At 39.0% G+C, this 18,536-nt stretch overlaps 1 protein-coding gene across 3 annotated transcripts in view; it reads left to right on the top strand.

Moving 5' to 3' along the window:
• Positions 1 to 17,909, top strand: part of LOC117394194 (carbonic anhydrase-related protein-like) — a 29,989-nt gene extending 12,080 nt beyond the window's left edge. The window contains exons 6-9 of one of the 3 annotated variants that reach the window (XM_033992264.3): positions 1,723 to 1,771; positions 3,253 to 3,365; positions 7,562 to 7,712; positions 15,757 to 17,909. In XM_033992264.3, the coding sequence (XP_033848155.1) occupies positions 1,723 to 1,771; positions 3,253 to 3,365; positions 7,562 to 7,696 (297 nt within the window). In that variant the 3' untranslated portion in view covers positions 7,697 to 7,712; positions 15,757 to 17,909. Of the gene's footprint in view, positions 1 to 1,722; positions 1,772 to 3,252; positions 3,366 to 7,561; positions 7,713 to 10,685; positions 15,296 to 15,751 lie in introns of those variants that run through there. The other 2 variants (XM_033992262.3, XM_033992263.2) reach the window with 2 other exon arrangements.
• The last annotated feature ends 627 nt before the right edge of the window (positions 17,910 to 18,536 follow it).

Genomic DNA, 18,536 nt, shown 5'->3' with positions numbered 1-18,536 from the left:
TGTGTAGATGATTTGTGCTATACCTTTATATCTGGAAAATAAATACAATAAAAAGGCTGTAAAGTCATTCAATGAATTAAGAAAAGCAATATATAAAGATTAAGCAATATATAAGAAAACCAGACTGCCAAAAATTGATTAAAAAAATGTAGAATTATAACAAAATTAGACTTTAATTTGCAATAATGGAAAAGCATGTGTTTTTCATACATAAAACAAACAAAAGAAAAAAGAAATAAAGGTATACAGACAGTATTACACAGTAATTACTAAGGGGTCTGTTCTGAACGATCTGCTCCTTGCGGTGCAGAGCTAGGGATTTATTTACGCCACAAGGTGGCACTGTAGCACTGACTCCAGAGCACAACCCAATACCAGCAATGGTAAAAGGCTGGCCGTTCACTAGCGGTGCACACGCAGGTGCTCAAAATAATAGTACAAACAAAAGGGCGAAAGTAAAAAGGAAAATAAAACACAGTAACACAACTACAAAATAAAAGGTGCTGCTCTTGCAGCGTTCCCCCACCGTCGCTACCCGCACGGCTCGGGTCTTCAGCCTACGCTTTGTTATTCCCCTACTATACTACATGGGGTTGCCCTGGGTTTCCCCGCTAATCTACACGTGTCCTGATTCAGGTATGTAAATACAGATTATTTTATTTATTTTCTTCTCCGGGTTGGCTGTCTTCCTCAGCCTTGTTTGCCTGTCCTTTCGTGGTTTCTCCAGACCCTCACGACCAGGACTGTCACTGTTATTCTTCCTAGATGGGCGGGGCTGAGGAATAACAAAGCACAGTTTTTATAGGTGAGGCACCCCCACAAGGCCCACCCGTTGACCACTAAGAGAGGGAGAGAACGCACCCTCACCCAACTTCTCTGTGTCATCGCCATGATTGACAGGCGGATCCTACAGGGCTCCTGACCCCTCCCCTACAGGATCATGCATACGCCAGATAGCTAGTACAGATCTCGCACCGTTACAGTGACCAATATACATTTTATGTTGTTTCCAAGGTTATTAAGTACAGGTCTCAGTTGCAATGCAACCTTTTAAATCTGCACATATTCAATTGACTGTGTCATGTTTATGCTTTTATGATCTTGATTTTATACTCCTTAGACTCCCAGTGTTAAGAGCAGCAAAAGAGAGTAATGCAGATTTCATGCTGAGAAAGTCAATATTTACTTTAAGGAGATATGATTTCCTTTACAGGCTTATTTTCATTTTAGTCTTAGTTACATGCATGATTAATTCTGTCATTTCACATCATTTTACACTGAAGCATATGTTTAGAGTGTATCTGATATCATTTCATTATGTAGTGTATATAGATGAAGCTACTGTGCAGGGAAAGGACATTTGAATGATAACCTGAGGATCACCTCATGGTATATATGATTTACTACCTTATCATTTTTATGTGCAATGATACAGAAAAAAGAGGCGAGTTGTATGCATATGAAATGCATAACAAATGAAAGCTTCTTCAGATTGCTGAAATGCAATGTTTTTTAATGATCATTGTTGAACAGCAGTGTCTTCACTATGATCTCTATTCTGAAATGTGTCTTGCCAAGCCAGTGTTTAGAATTTGAATATAATGTTGCAATAGAATTTCAAGTTCTTCTTCCAAGGCAGCAGAAGAATATGGTATCCAGTGCATGTACTGTGGGACTCAACCTGCACTGCTGTGTAACTCAAGCTTTCTTTTATTTCGGCAGGGGAAGACAAAAATCATTCCATGTTTTAATCCAAACACACTGCTGCCTGGTAAGTTTGCTTATTTAGCATTCAAACAGAATGTTTTTCTAGCATTTTTCCATAACCTTTCAACAATCTCCAGCACTCTACCCTGCTGGCAAAGTCCAGCCATTTAACTTGTCTAATTAACTAACATTTTCCATTTCAGCCCACACTCCGCTAATCAATTGTGCAAACTTTAATGTGTTCCCCTGAATCTATGTCAGTTTAGAGTTTTAGGTATACCGTAACAAAACATATTGCTATGTTTCTTTGTAAAACCTTGTAAAAGGCTCTTGGGAAGGAGAGACAAAGGTTTTCTTTGTAATGCCGCTGAGGTGTCAGGTTTATTCACAGATATTTACAGAATTCTTCAATTACACAGTAAAACGTCACAGAAGTTATAAATAAACACTGAGAATCTAGCAAAACAAAAGTGTGCCGTGCCCTATAGGGAGGATTCCTGCATCAGGAACAATGCTGTAAGTAACTAACACTATATGTTTTGTCCGGGCATAATGTCTCTTGGTGGAACACACCTTACATCCAGATCATTGAACTTTCTATACTTTCAGCGGTAAAGGACTAAAGATTCAATAAAGAGGCTCAGCTTCTCCCAGCTGTCTCCATCTGGCAAATTAACTCTCTGGTTTAGTTTTAGCTGAAAAAAGAAAAGCCCCCTTGGTCACAGGTTTTATACAGAAACAAAATATTACATTATTTATTTCATATTTAATCAAGCCTCTCTGTCAAGCCGTGGCCACGAGCTGCGCAAGAATACCGCAATCAAACGCTGCATTCTTATCAGAGCTTCAAAGGCTTTTTAGTGTTTTGACCGCAAACAGGCTTGAGTTTTACCCTAAAAAGCTTAATACCATTCGCAAACAGACTCCTTTCTAACTCAGTTATAGTCTTTGGGGATTCGAGTTCGAGTTAAAAAACAGTGTATGGGATTGGACCATTTATGAATTGATTCCAGCATCTGAATCCACACTGATTACTTTTCTCACTGTATACCACATAATATTGACCAATATCACTTCTTATCTCAAAATCACAAACTGTTTATATTATTCAGGCAAACAAAGGTGAATTTAAGTAAGACTACTTAAATAAAAATCTATCCAATAACCCACTAAGCCACTTATTAGTTACTCTAAGTAAGGAATACTAATAAAAAATACTTAAAAAAAACTAGAGAAATGATTTTAGTTTGGAAATGTTCATACAGCATAGAGAAAGTAAAACTAAGTAGCCTATGCACATGCAGAACAAATAAAGTTAATCCAGTACTACAATACCCATTTGTACACATTATTGTCATTATTGAAAAATAATCAAAGAAACTACAAAATTATATTGCAAAAGTCTACCGGAAGCCATAATAATAGTACAGTATTTCATGTTAGATTTCGAAATGTCACATGGAAAACTACAAAGCGGTATGTCATTCAATATGTTAATATAACATTATTCAGCAGCTTTCCTTTTGATGTTTGTCATTCTTTTAGATCCCCTTCTTCGAGATTACTGGGTGTATGAGGGCTCCCTCACCATGCCCCCTTGCAGTGAAAATGTCACTTGGATTTTATACCGTTACCCTCTGACTGTGTCCCAGATTCAGGTAAACACACTATCTTTACCCTCCCCAAGTTCAATTGGGGTGACTCAAAGGCAGCACCGGGTACATAAACTGTGTCTGTTTCTGCTCGTAATGAGAAGTCTCTTTAAAATACTTCTGAGTAATGCATTGCTTTCAAGTAAAGGTTACTGCTCATTGAGTTATTCCCCACTGTAGTAAAAATGAAAGGTTGCACATGAAATAAGTGACAGGTAGCTTTTATCGTGTGTATTTTAACAGATTGCTGGAGCAAAGAACAGAGAAAAAAGAAAGCTGTATTTGTTGTTATTGTTAAAGTGGTTAAATGTCACAGCTGTTTGACTACTCTTGATCAAAGTTACTTGCCATAGGGGCATACTCAAGAAAGGTCTGCTTTGGTAAATGACTTATTTTTCCGAGACTGCACTTGCCATCTTGCAGTTTTGAGTGGCGTTGTTTTTCCTTGAACTCTTCAGCATTCTGACTGCAATGTTGTACGAATTATTTCATGTTTCTGGGAAGCACTGAAAGAGAACTCTTATACACTGATCTGAACTGATAGAGGTTCTGTGAATGTAGTTCCAATTAGATTATACTTCCAGAAGGACATAAGGGAGACTGACATATTTATCTAAAAAAAAAAAAAAAAAATAGGTGCACAGATGCTGGTGATACATTTTGTCACAATAAAGAATTGCTCTTGGAGATTTTATATTTATTACTCGGTAACTATGAACTTAGGCACCAATAAAGATATAATATTTAGCTTTCAGCTGATCAGGTGTACTGATCTGCTTGTTAAATATTGGTTTCCAAGATATCTTTGTTTTGCTTGAAGTAGGGGGTTGTTGATCTTTCCAAATGCTTTGGTTGTCGGATGTCTTTTAGAATATCATATATATATATATATATATATATATATATATATATATATATATATATATATATATATGTGTATATATATATATGTATATATATATATATATATATATATATATATATATATATATATATATATATATATATATAATATTATAGTTAGCATTTTTCAAATGAACGGGTTAATTGTTTCATTGCAATTGGGTGATATACATGTCTGCTGATTTTAGTGTAGACTGAATTAAGTGATTATTTAGTACCATTTCACAACAGTCTTATACTGTATGGTTTACTGTTTCACAACAGTCTGAAATGTTACCATTTTATATGCAGTAACGTTAGAACTATAACTTTAAATTACAGAAAAGTGATTGTAGTTCAATATAGCAAATTTCGTAGGCTTATTCCCCAATCACACAACACCCGTTGAAAACACCTATAGCCCCTTTCACACTGGCATGCTCTACCCAGGTTGGAACCGACCCAGGTCAGGACCCGGTGTTATGTTAGAGCACATGTAACACATTTGTTCGAACAGATGTGACACAAATTGTGGGTTGTGTTCAGAGACAAACTGGGCAGGAAAATCAGTAATGGCATCTGCTGAAACAACAACAAAAAGAAAACATACTAGCATAGCTATCTTATATAGATAGATCCTCTGCTAGAAGAAGTGCACATTAATAAGGACATTTCATTTTTTTTAAATTAACAGCCATGTAACGTTTTCCTCAAAGAGGATTAAAAGGAGTGAAAATTGCAATTAAAATAATGCTGCTAGTGGGCCAGAACATGGGATCAAAAAAAACAAACCATGTCAAAGATACTGCGCACACATCTTCTGATACCCTCTGTCTCTGTAATTGTCTCGGCTTATGTCTTAAATACACAGCATAATTTAGAGCAGCCATAATTCTTAAAGTTCAATGAGGGAAATGAGTAAGTGCATTGGTATCGGTGAAATACGACCAAGCAGTGTGAGCAATGTTATATAGAATCGCTACTCCTATCCTATATATACTAGCCTGATATGACATCGTATTGGTATATGGAAACGAGCCCCAGGACTTCACTAACTACACAATTAAAGGTGCGGTCACCAATTCCTCACACATTTTCTTTTATTGCAGGGGCCTTGATGCTCCGAAAGTAATTTGTTCTTCTTGTTGATCTTGCCTTGCTGTGAGCAGTGCTGACATAAAGTATGAGTACACGCTATACTGAGACGCATAGACTCTGTACTGAGACGCATACACTATATAAGAACATAAGAACATAAGAAAGTTTACAAACGAGAGGAGGCCATTCAGCCCATCTTGCTTGTTCGGTTGTTAGTAGCTTATTGATCCCAGAATCTCATCAAGCAGCTTCTTGAAGGATCCCAGGGTGTCAGCTTCAACAACATTACTGGGGAGTTGGTTCCAGACCCTCACAATTCTCTATGTAAAAAAGTGCCTCCTATTTTCTGTTCTGAATGCCCCTTTATCTAATCTCCATTTATGACCCCTGGTCCTTTTTTCTTTTTTCAAGTCAAAGAAGTCCCCCGGGTTGACATTGTCTATACCTTTTAGGATTTTGAATGTTTGAATCAGATCGCCGTGTAGTCTTCTTTGTTCAATTATTATTATTATTATTATTATTAATTTCTTAGCAGACGCCCTTATCCAGGGCGACTTACAATTGTTACAAGATATCACATTATTTTTACATACAATTACCCATTTATACAGTTGGGTTTTTACTGGAGCAATCTAGGTAAAGTACCTTGCTCAAGGGTACAGCAGCAGTGTCCCACCGGGGATTGAACCCACAACCCTCCGGTCAAGAGTCCAGAGCCCTAACCACTACTCCACACTTCTGCCCTATTGTTACAAGATATCACATTATACATTATTTCACATACAATTACCCATTTTACACAGTTGGGTTTTTACTGGAGCAATCTAGGTAAAGTACCTTGCTCAAGGGTACAACAGCAGTGTCTCCTACTGGGGATTGAACTCACAACCCTGCAGTCAGGAGTCCAGAGCCCTAACCACTACGCTACACTCCTATTGCATGCATGCGTTCAAGACTGAATAGATTCAATTCTCTAAGCCTGTCTGCATACGACATGCCTTTTAAACCTGGGATAATTCTGGTTGCTCTTCTTTGCACTCTTTCTAGAGCAGCAATATCCTTTTTGTAATGAGGTGACCAGAACTGAACACAATATTCTAGGTGAGGTCTTACTAATGCATTGTAGAGTTTTAACATTACTTCCCTTGATTTAAATTCAACACTTCTCACAATATATCCGAGCATCTTGTTAGCCTTTTTTATAGCTTCCCCACATTGTCTAGATGAAGACATTTCTGAGTCAACATAAGAGAAGCATACACTGAGACGCATAGACTCTATAGTAAAATGCTTACACTATATACTGAAATGCATACACTATATACTGAAATGCATACACTATATACTGAGACGCATAGACTCTATAGTAAAATGCTTACACTATATACTGAAATGCATACACTATATACTGAAATGCATACACTATATACTGAGACGCATAGACTCTATAGTAAAATGCTTACACTATATACTGAAATGCATACACTATATACTGAGACGCATACACTCTATACAGAGATTACTTGCTAATGCAATCTATACTGAGATCGGTCATCAGTCACGTGAGTTGTACTCTTCACCCACATTTTTGAAAATTTCTTGCTGCATAGCCGCCATTATTGAAGATTACAGATGAGACGACAGGTCGAAGAGTTTTCTTGATGAGTTTATTTATTTTTTTACAGAAATACTCAGTGACTCCCTGTCTGATGTTATTTTTATTAATAATATATTAATATATAATGTTTGAATGCAATTAGCTCAGGTAATGAGGTGCTTTAATATATATATATATATATATATATATCTCAGTATACAGTGTATGCATTTCAGTATAGAGTGTATGAATATCAGTAAGTGAATTATGTACCAAACGGCACCTCATAATAAAGCTCTTTCATTGCAGACTAGTCTAGCACATACTTAAACCATGCACAAACATAAGTCACAAATAAGTAAGGTAGATGATAAAGCACTGTAAATACACAGCAAACATTGGAACAGAATGGAAAACTAAAATGATTGTGAAAATTAACTATAATAAAAAGTCAATCTTAAAATGCCCGTCACAACTTTTCACTAAATTGAATGAACAATACTGTAGTCCATTAAAGTTCACCAAACACTTAACTACTGTTCTGCACATCTATTGAAGAGATTAATTAAAATAATTATGCTTGGCCAGACTGACATGTTTTTCTGTCTCATTTCCATAATTACAGATCGAGGAGTTTCGAAGGCTAAGATCCCATGTAAAAGGTGCAGAGCTCCCTGAAGGAAGTGACGGGCTGTTAGGAGATAATTTCAGACCAACCCAACCTCTCAGTGACAGAATCATCAGAGCTGCTTTCCAGTAGAGTCACTGGTATACAGGTATGCATTTTGTGGGGTGTTTTTTATGCTATAATATTTAATTTTGGGAACCATATTCCTGATAATCATCACAAGTATCATATTTTTTTTATATTTAGTATCATATTTTTCAAATATATTATATTGTTAACCCTCATAAGGTAACTAGGGGTCCATTTGGACCCAACGGTGCTTTAGTATCGTTATTATGTAGATCCAGTGACTTGACTTTTGTTTCCTTTTAGCTAGTTGTTAGGCACCCATCATGTCACACTATGCAAAGGATAATTCTAGTCCAGGTAGCCTGGTTGGATTTCCCAAGTTGTTTTAGGTTTGGGGTCCGTATGGACCCCAGGTGTAGTGATCGGCGGGCCTGACCTTCTTGCATGAACATCTCAGGCACCGTAATAGCAAATTCCTGGTTCAAGGCTTGTTTGAAAGTACATAATTAGAGCTTTCCAGTGATGTATCGCATGTCCTGAACAGAAGTTCCTAAGCGAAACTACAGCAAACCGAAACTAAGGCTTGAGTCATGTGACATAAGTCAGCTCCTAAGTTTCATTTGTTGCCTATTACTCGGTTGCTTCAACAGATAGCTTTCTGGTTTCAACTTCATTTAAAAACGCAGGCATTGCGCTTTCAATTGATGTCAGGCATGCCTGTATGCGTACTTTCTACCACCCCCTCATTCAGTGCTCCAGTGCAGTGATGCGCAGCAAATCAGTAGGTGTGTTCAAGTGCCTGTAACTCAAAAACGGAAAGAGCTAGGAACACAGTCAATATAATGAAAGAGGAGGCTTGGGGCTTTCCAGTGATATCTCACCTGCCCGTGACATGTTCCTAGAATAAACTACAGCGTCCAGAATACAGTGGTGCCTCCACTTGCTCGGAGACAGCTGTGCGCATTGGGCATCTTATCCATTTTGCATAGCATAAACAACACATTATACCAAATGATGTCTAGAAGTCTAGAAAAGCAAAATAAAGTGTTCATATACACATTTTCATTCATTCATTTACTCCAGTTGTTAGTTACATCCACATGGTTAGTTAGAGGGCCGATTAAGTGGATAATGAAATATTAGCAAGAACAAACTGAAACCTTAAATTAGTCACTGATAAAACATAAAACTACCAGGTGTTCCTATAACTTGGATGTGCCATGTGGATGTTCTGAAGAGCCCGAGTCGGTAGGATGTCTCAAGCTACAAAAATCTTAAACCTTTAATCCCAATAAAGGTTAAGCCATCAAGAGTGGACACAATATACAAGTACCCATGAGTAAAGCAGTAAAATTCAGCCAGATTTTATGCAGACACAAATACCCATAAGTAATCAATATTTGTGCTTAGTAAATATACTGTATTACAACATTAGCTTACAAGCGCAAGGATTTCATACAGCTATCTTTGCCTGTCTCCTATAAACACCAGATGTCAAATAAACGCTTGCAGTTGCCTACTGGTATAGTAGTAAATATCAAACAGCTTTATATTACACAATAACTGCTGCCTTTTTATTAAGCTACTGCTTTGAGCCCTGTGCTCAGTCACTTCCTCTTCCTGTCTCAGGTCTTGCATCCCCTCTCTTTCTCAGGTTGCTTGCCCACTCTCACCAGTGGCATGCTGTAATAAAGCTGTTCTGTGCATGGTATGCATGCAAGTCCAAAAGAAAGAAAAAAAAAACATAATTCTATACATTTTTTGCGCCCCTTTATTTGCTGCCATAGGCAATCATCTATATAGCTTTTGCCTTCACTCTTGCCCTGCCTGTATGCTACATTTATTAGGAGGGTTACTTCCTTTAACATATGAAATGTTTTTTTTCTAGCTTTTATTTCTATTAGCTAACAGCTGGATGATAATGAGTATTTTCCTTAAACAAACTCCTGTGAACTGTTTAAACAGTTTAACGTGACTGCTTGGGGCAGAGTATTCTTTTGTTAAATGGAACACAAGCAACAGGCTCAAAGTATGAAATCTCACATACACAGGATAATTCCCCACAGAGACAAATAAATGGCGCTCACAGCTTTTTAAAAAATCGACAAAAAGGTCTGCAGGGCCTTAATTCATGTAAGTGTCAACATCCTGCATTAGTTTGCCTCTGGTTGGAATTTATCCAGTGCTACATTGTTGCTCTCGGTGTATTGCTGCAGAAATAATTCAAGCAGAAAGATCCCTTGAGGTAGAACTTCCTTCCTGTACCTATACCTCTCTTCCTATACCCACATAAATTAATATATAAATGAATATATCATTGGTGCACAAACATCCTTGTTTCTCTGATTGGGTGGAATTTGTTAGTGCTTCTGAGGGTATACATTAGGCAACATGCACCTGATGTGCCCACTTCCAGCCAGTCCTATTCGTGCTTACGTCAGTGTGCTTCTGGGTTCAATAAGCTAGAATGTCAGTAGAATTTCATAGTGTGCTGGTGGTGGGTTACCTGCAAGGCAGGAACAAAGCTCATGCTCAAGACAGTGGTCAGGTTGATTGGACAAACTCATAAGGCAACACACTTGGAGAAGAGCCTTGTTTAATGGCCAAAACACCACAAGGCATCCCTCCAGCTCCGGGTGAGGTGACCAGCAATCCCAGTACAAACTGCTCACTTGAATTGTTTTTATTAATATAAAAGGGGGTCCTAAACTGGTTGCAGCAGCTCCCAGTACTGTTTTAAGATTGAATTATACTGAACAGGTTAACAATATCTGATAATCTTGACTTGCCTCTTTTTAGCTAGTAATTGTTGAAAGTAGGCTGTAGGGGTCTCCTGATGTTTAAAGCAACATTTTACCTGCATTAACTGATACGCTGAGTACCAACCTAATTGAAAGCAAACTAGGACTTGGTAGAAGGAGGTCCTTCTATTTTAGTGGTATCTTGGGGACACATTAATAGCATGTGTCTAGCTCATGCCCTCAAACACATACAGACAGTAACTTTAAACATTTGAGCCATATTCTTAAATTTTCTTTTTTTTTTTTTTTAGCTGCGCTTAACGCCCGTCCTTATTTTGTGTCCCTGTGAAGAGGCTGGCTGGTAGTGACGTCAGACCCGGAAGAACACAAAGTACTGAGGGTGAATTTGTGAATGAAATGCGCTGATGACAAACGTCGTGGTGGCCAAAACAAACAGACAGAAAAACCAGTGGTAACCAGACGAAACCAAACCAAACCAAACCAAGCCAGTACTGTGCTGGAGCTTCCAACACAAATAACAATTGTTATTCTTTTATATTTTAATTCTCTCTCCCGTTCTCCACTCTCGAACACACAACCCAAGTGAGTGAAACATGCACCTATATATACAGTTGTGCCGGGATTCAATTACTAATTAATTATTCACTTGAATCCCAGCACATTAACTAATTTGTGGATTCCCCGTGCTCACATATTAATACACATTTTATCTGCATGTGAAGTGATTGTGCAATCCCCGTGCCTAAATACATATTACAACAGAATTATATTCTGTGCACCAATACATATAAAACAACATTAACACACCACCCACAACATAACACACAAAATACGCACAGGGGCGGGGGCACCCCGCCACATATCTCCCTCCTTGTGCGCAGCACACATGGCCTCAACGGCCACCTCCCCCCTTAAAATCCCTAAAGTCTTGAGCAAAGTCTGGGGCCAAGAACAGGGACTTCAAGGGGTCCACGGCTGATAATCCTGGCAGCGGAAAGGCTGCTCTCTCCAGTCGTGCAGCCCATGGCAAGGCTGGCAGCGCAATTGCTGCCAATGGCACAGGGCACTCCAGTAGTGGAAAAGCTGCTTCCTTGAAAGGCTGACAGTGGGGTAGCACATTCCAGCAGCGGAAATGCTGCTATTGGCACCGCTGGCAGCGGCAATGCTGGCAACGATAGGCAATGGCAATGGCGACCAGGCAGCCCTAGACGATGGCGACCAAGCAGCCATAGGTGTTGCAGGCTCGGCAGTCCTAAGCGTTGTAGGCTTGGCAGCCCTAGGCAGTGCGGCACAGGGCCAGAGCGGTCCCTCAGAAGGTGAAGCCGGGAGGGGAGCCCCGGCCAAGAGGGCGGCAGCGGGAGCTCCACTTCTCCCCCTGGTGATGGAGTTAGGACCAGTCGTGGTGCTGGGATTAGTCAGTTTGGCAGTGGCTGTGATGGCGCTGGCCCTCTTCACGGCCACTGCGGTCGAGCTGTTATCCCCCATGCTCCCCTCAGCAGCCTGTGCAGTGGCTGCTGAGGAATACCCTGGTCCTTCCTTGTGTGGTGGAAATGGGAGCTGCAGGTAGTCTCCCTCTTGTGGTGGAGGTGGGAGCTGCAGGTAGTCTCCCTTTGGTGGTTGAGGTTGGAGCTGCAGGTAGTCTCCCTTTGGTGGTGGTGGTGGGAGCTGGAGGCAGTCTCCCTGCTGCGGTGGTTGTGGGAGCCGCATGTAATCTCCCCCTAGCGGTGGAGGTGGGAGCAGCAGGTTGTTTCCCTCTAACCCTAGAGACTGGTGCGGCTCTCCTTCGGTAACTGGGAACCGGTGCGGCTCTCCCTTGGCTGCTGGGAACCGGTGCGGCTCTCCCTTGGCTGCTGGGAGGTGGTGTAGCTCTGGATGTCTGGCTCTAGCCTCTTGGGTGCTGGATGCTCATGCTTCCCCCTTCTGGACGCTGGAGACACTTGTGCTCCCCCTTCTGGCAGTACCTGCAGTGTAAATTAGGGAGTGTAATAGAAGGCAATGTGTAAAGGCAGTACCAGTATATGACGTTTACAATACATGGTGGTTCTGATTTATGTTTCTCCAATACAGAACTGTCAGAATCCAAGTGGCAGTAGCCAAGTGGTCTAGTGGTTAAAGAAAAGGGCTTGTAACCAGGAGCTCTCCGGTTCAAATCCTGGCGCACTCACTGTGTGACCCTGAGTCACTTAACCTCCTTTTGGGTGAGATGTTGTTGTAAGTGACTCTGCAGCTGATGCATAGTTCACACACCCTAGTGTTTGTAAGTCGCCTTGGATAAACAAATAATAAGCCTGTGGAAGCTGGCAACTCTGTTGGCCCCATAGTAATAGTATAAAGAATATTTTGAACTGTCTAAAACTAGTAAGAAACTAATCTGAATGCTAATTTAACAGCTTGCAATAAAACAGTTTTTGACAGTTTTATGTTGTTGCAATTGATGTATTCCTCTCAGAAAATGTGCCTTTGCATTTGCCTCTAAGGGTCCCTATGTTATGCTACAGGGCTCCAATGATGATTTTCCAATTCATTCTTTATAAAATTATACCACCTGTTTCTGTGAAGTCTTTTAACATAACATACACATAACAATTTCTAACACAACATACTGTACATACACATAACATCAATACAAATTGTAACTGTATTTTAAAATAAAAAAAACACCCAGCTGAATTGAGATGCCCTGTTATATTCAGTTTTAGCAGCTGTCACCTGCAGGGCTTATCCAACAAAGAACATGTTTTTTTTTTTTTTTTTTTAAACCTGTTCAGCAACAAAAAGTGAATGCCTGGTGTCATTGGCAGACCCTGTCACGTACGCTCTGTGCAGGATCACTCAATTACTTGTAAGCTTTTCATACTGGTGCCAGTCAGTCAAATCAGGGAAATCAGTGGTCTGATAAAAATCATATTGCTGTAACATTGGATGCAAAAAATTCAGAACAAATCCAATAATACAAATATTATTTTAATTTCAATGTTTTTTTTTTTCTCTGAATTAGTGTGCTTAGGTAGAAATAACGGTTTGGAAAATGAACCTGTCAAGCATCCAAAACCAGTGGAATATTTGTTTGGTGAAAATAACTTCTGAGAATACCGTACAGCCTGGTTTGCATTCTGCTTCCTGGCTTACTTATCAGTTAGACAAAGTTTGTATGACTATTAAAATCAGAACAACAAAATATATCAGGATCTTGCTTGGTACTAAGCCATACATCAAAATGTGTAGCCTGAGATAGCTTTGCAGTTTTCCCTGAATTATATCATAGGGTTTTATTAAAAAGTCTACAAAGTAGTAATCAAACTGCCACATTGAAAAATGCTAAATATTAATGTAATTAAAAATACATGGGTCTAAGTTTGAGCACAATTGTATAAAAGATTTGACAAGTTAACCCTAGCCAATATTGTAAGAACAGAGACTTGGAGCAGGGGATACAGTCGGAAATTGAGTGGAGGCAGGCTTGGGTCACAAAGAGTGGTGAGTGTATGAGTCAGCTAGACAAAGTTCTGAGATCAATTACTAGGAACCGAAGAAGCATCGATGGGAAAATGGACCTCTCCTGTTCTTTCTTGTGTCACCTCACTTAGAGCATCCTGAACATAATTTATACCAAAACAAGTGGATGTTTACTTTCAAAATAAAACAACAATTCCATGTTTATGGAAAACGTACACAGTGATTTATATATATATATTGTGTATATATAGATCTCCATCATTGTTTGAAACATCCTATCATCTGAGACTTTCCTGTTTTTAGTTGTTTTGTTTATATGTATATATAGGATGTTTCAAACAATGATGGAGAATCCAGATGTATCCTGAATTTGTTTGACAGGAACAGGAATATCTTTGCACACCTCACACAATGAGGAATAGGGGACCTCCAGAGAACGCAAGGGACTATGGGATATTTGGACGACATGCTAAACCGGGTTATTAAAGAGCAACATGTTTATGGGTATGAAATATTAGATTTCTAGTTGTTTAGATTCACTTCATCATTCCATAATCTTCCTTTTCAGTCATCATATCCTGGTGACTTATTTAAATTCAACATAGCTCTCTGAACCTGGTACATCAGTGTCCCTGCAACAGTCCTCTACTGAATATAAGAAATATAACATTTGTTATATGTTGTATTATGATGCAGTTCTTACTCCCACTATAGGTAGAGTGTTGAGGGAAAGGTCACTGATGTGTACCAGATGTACTATATATTGAAAAAGGTTTATTGGTTATGTTTATTTTCCTGTTTACCATGATTTTAACACTGATCTGTGTGTCATCATCAGGGATCCTAGAAATCTGTTTGCTGCGGAATAACGCGGAAAAACACAGATTGTCTATGCTGTCGGAGAATTTTTATTTTTACACTTGAAGCGGGGCAAAAAACATGCAAGGCTTTTTTTATTTGTTTGATAACCAAATCAATACACTTACCATATTGAATCATCAACACAGACAATTTAGATTTCAATTTGCATGTACAGTGGTCAAGGTTGAACGAGGTGCACTGTAACATTCATGTTAAACATACCGAGAATGATAAAAATCACCCCTAAAGATCGGGTCAAGGAGTTTGACAAAAAAACGGATGACAAAGAGCAACTCGGAGATAAACTAATATATACTATTTTTTGTTTTTTTATTATTATTAGACAGAAATATTTGTAATGTTTAAAGTGAAACGGTAAGTTTGTTTATTATTACTTGTATTGTAACGCTTGAAATGTTTTTGCTTACGATTGTAAGTCGCCCTGGATAAGGGCGTCTGCTAAGAAATAAATAATAATAATATTGATTGATGGCATGGGTGAGCTTGTAACTTCCTTAAAATTTAAAAGTGTACCAATAAATACTTCCTGTGTTAACTGTTATTCAATAGTACTGATTGTGTATCTTGCATTATGTGAGGGGGAGGGGGGGGGGGGGGGGGGTCAATTTTAGCCTTTTATTTTAATTGCAGAATAATGCAGATTTTTATTTATTTTTTATCTGGGAATTTTTTTATTGCGAAAAACTGGGATCTCTGGTTATCATACTTGCAGTACTGTATCTATCACTGAAGTGGCAGTACTGTAAAGGTGCTGTAGGTATGCCATTGTTCTGCCAATTATTCCCATGATGGGCAAGTGGATCTCGCGATAACGTGACAGGGTGCTTGGGTGGTCTATGCAAATGGAATAAAGTAAAGGATCGCCCCTTCCCATACTAATGTGCTGAAGAAACTTCCCACAAAACCTCAGACCCCAAACCTCTGGCTCTGTTTTGCATCTGTCATTGAACATTAACAGACAGAGCTCTGCACTCCTGAAGAATGTCTCCAACATCAATGTGCCTTTCTCTCTTCACAGAGCAGAAGACAATGGTCCCAAAGTGTCCCGCTGGATGTGAAATGGATCCCTTTGAATGGCTGCTCTGCTCGGAGTACAAAGCTTGTATTGTGATGTTTCCACTAATTAATACAGCCTTGACAGGCAGCTGTGACTGAGGGCAAGTTCTACAGCCTGAACAACCAGTGCATAAAGCTCATGGCGCGCCTTTAAATACTGTAGAGATAGGGTACATTTTTCTTAGTGTTATCACTGCTGGGCAGTACAAATATGAATGTTACACTTGTGAAACTAAATGTGTTGGTGTTGTATATGAATCTCTCTGATATGAGTTCTGATTTGTGTTACAGGAAGATTGGTCATTTAATGTGAATGTTGAAAAAAAGGTTTTGCTTCCTTAAGGAAAAGAGGAAGCGTCACTCCCAGTCTGAATCATGCAAACTGATGTTTAGTCTCCAGTGTGAATATACAGATTAAATATTCGAGGTAGTTAACCAGTTTTGTTAATAACTGTTCATGATCTACTGAATATGTTCTTTGGGTTAAAGCTGCTTTACACCTAAAAAATATACCTTATAACTTTAATAATCTATAGGCTGTTTGAGCATGTTCACTTTTCTTTTGTTAAGTTTCTTTGATCATCTTTTTGAACTACGAATAGTACTACAATAACACATACCTTATACACCTACAGGATAAATAGGTCTTTTTTAAACTATAAAGCAGGTGCATTATATTGGTAATAAAACTAGAACTTTGCAGAACCGTAGGGACCTGTATCTGGAATTACACTGCAGTGTTAACTGATTTCACCTTTTATTTATTAAAATATCACCACCTGTTTCCTGAAAGTGATTTTTTTCTATTACACGCTGTAGATTGTATAAAGATATTTGAAAAGGGACGTTAAAGTTTTGAAAATAAAAATATTTATTGTAAATATAGTAATTTATACAATAATTCTAATATATTAACTTTAGAAATGTAGGATATATAGTATAAACTGTCAACTTGTTTAAACTGTTTTTTTTTTTTTTTAATTATTACCCTTCCTTTGTACTTCCTGTGTTTACAGAGGTTTCTTGAAGTTTCCTGTGTTTAGATTTGTTGTTCTTTGAACCCTGGAAGGCAAGTTTCCATGGTGGATTGACTGAATATTGTTTTGACAACCGAAGGTGGGCCTTATAACGCAATCCAGTTAAAAAACTCAATCTGGCTCACACTTTGATTGCCTATAACACATGCACACATATATGTCCTCTTGCATGTAATCTATAGACATCACCAGGGATCCTAGGAATGTAACCCTAACCTTACCAATTGATAGGGACAAATTGTACTCAGTCATAGATCACTATAATAACTTAACCTGGGTTAGTAATCAGTACCAAACACATATAGTAGGTTTTTTATTTTAAGTTTTATAGCGTCAATTAATAATACTGAGGTAGTTCAGTATCATTGTATCTGTAATATGTAACACTCATGGTACAGTCATTTCACAGTGTAAAAAAAAATTATAATAATTGCTGTAGCATAAAACCCCTGTTGTGCACAACAACCCAAAGTCCATAAAAAATATATTGTCCTCAGTTACGTTGTGTCAAAAAAAATATATAACAAATATACATATAGGCACGATCCTGGAAAGACTGCCACTTTGTTGTATTGAAAGACAGCAGGTTCAGATGTCAGCAGAGCATGTTCAGTTCAGCAAGGCCTCCAGGAATAAAAACAGCCCTGTTCTATTTTAAAGATATAACAGATTTTCAGGCACCATTTCATTAACTTTTAATGTACTTATGCAGAGTAGTAGTATTGAGTAACCTGACTCCTTCCAAGCCTTGTGTACAATAATCTTTTACAGTAAATTCTAAAGCAGAGCTGTTTAAAGATGCCGAAAACAATCAAAATCAGCCCTAGAGATCGGATCACGTCGATGGTAATGTGCTGTTTTGTGCAGCAAGGCTGTAGATTACACTCCTAGGCAGACCATTGTAGAGCACATGGGAAGTTCTAAACATACATTGAATGAAAGGAAATGTAAACAAGATGAGGCTGAAACAACAGGGCCATTGAAAACACTGGAACTGTGTTTGGATCATTTCAGTGTCTTACAATTGCCAAAGAACAGCGTGAAACCGTGTGGCAAAGTGGTAATGACGTGCAGGTGAGTGCAGTGCAGAAGAATCACACAGACAGACGTTGGTACAGGTGCAAGGGTGTTTATTTATTTTTGTAAATGTCCAGAGCCTCAAGGCAAAACCTGTAAATGATAATAGTGCTGGAAGTGATACAGCGGCGTGTATCACTTCTAATTTATAATCCCGCGGGTTTGACCCGCAACCCCAAAGTCCCGTTCCGACACCCACACTAAACACGAACACAAAAGACAGTGCGTGATTCAAGTGCTAAAAGGTGCAAACACAAAGACAGTTGGTAGTGAAAGGTGAGTGGTGAAGTCCGGGTTTTTCGCTGGCCTGCGGCTGCAGCTCCGGATCGTGCTCAGTAATCCTCTGTGACAAATAACACACAAGACACACAGTGTTAATACACAGACACAGAACACTCACGGTTTCCTCACAGTACGGGCTCCTTCTCGGTTATTAAACTTAACCATATGAAAAAGGAACAGATCACTCAAGCCATGCCCCCTATTTATACCCTCGCCCATGACCCCGAGGTTAACGAGCGCATCCGCTCCTCCAGTCCTCGGATGCCACGCCGCTTACCGTCTGGGTCACTGAGCTCGGGTGCCATGGCTCCGCCCCCTTCCGAACTGACCGACTTCCATCTACCCTACGGA

Source organism: Acipenser ruthenus, chromosome 3, assembly GCF_902713425.1.
Source record: "Acipenser ruthenus chromosome 3, fAciRut3.2 maternal haplotype, whole genome shotgun sequence".
NCBI classification, from domain to species: domain Eukaryota; kingdom Metazoa; phylum Chordata; class Actinopteri; order Acipenseriformes; family Acipenseridae; genus Acipenser; species Acipenser ruthenus.
This window is presented reverse-complemented; position numbering and strand designations above follow the sequence as displayed.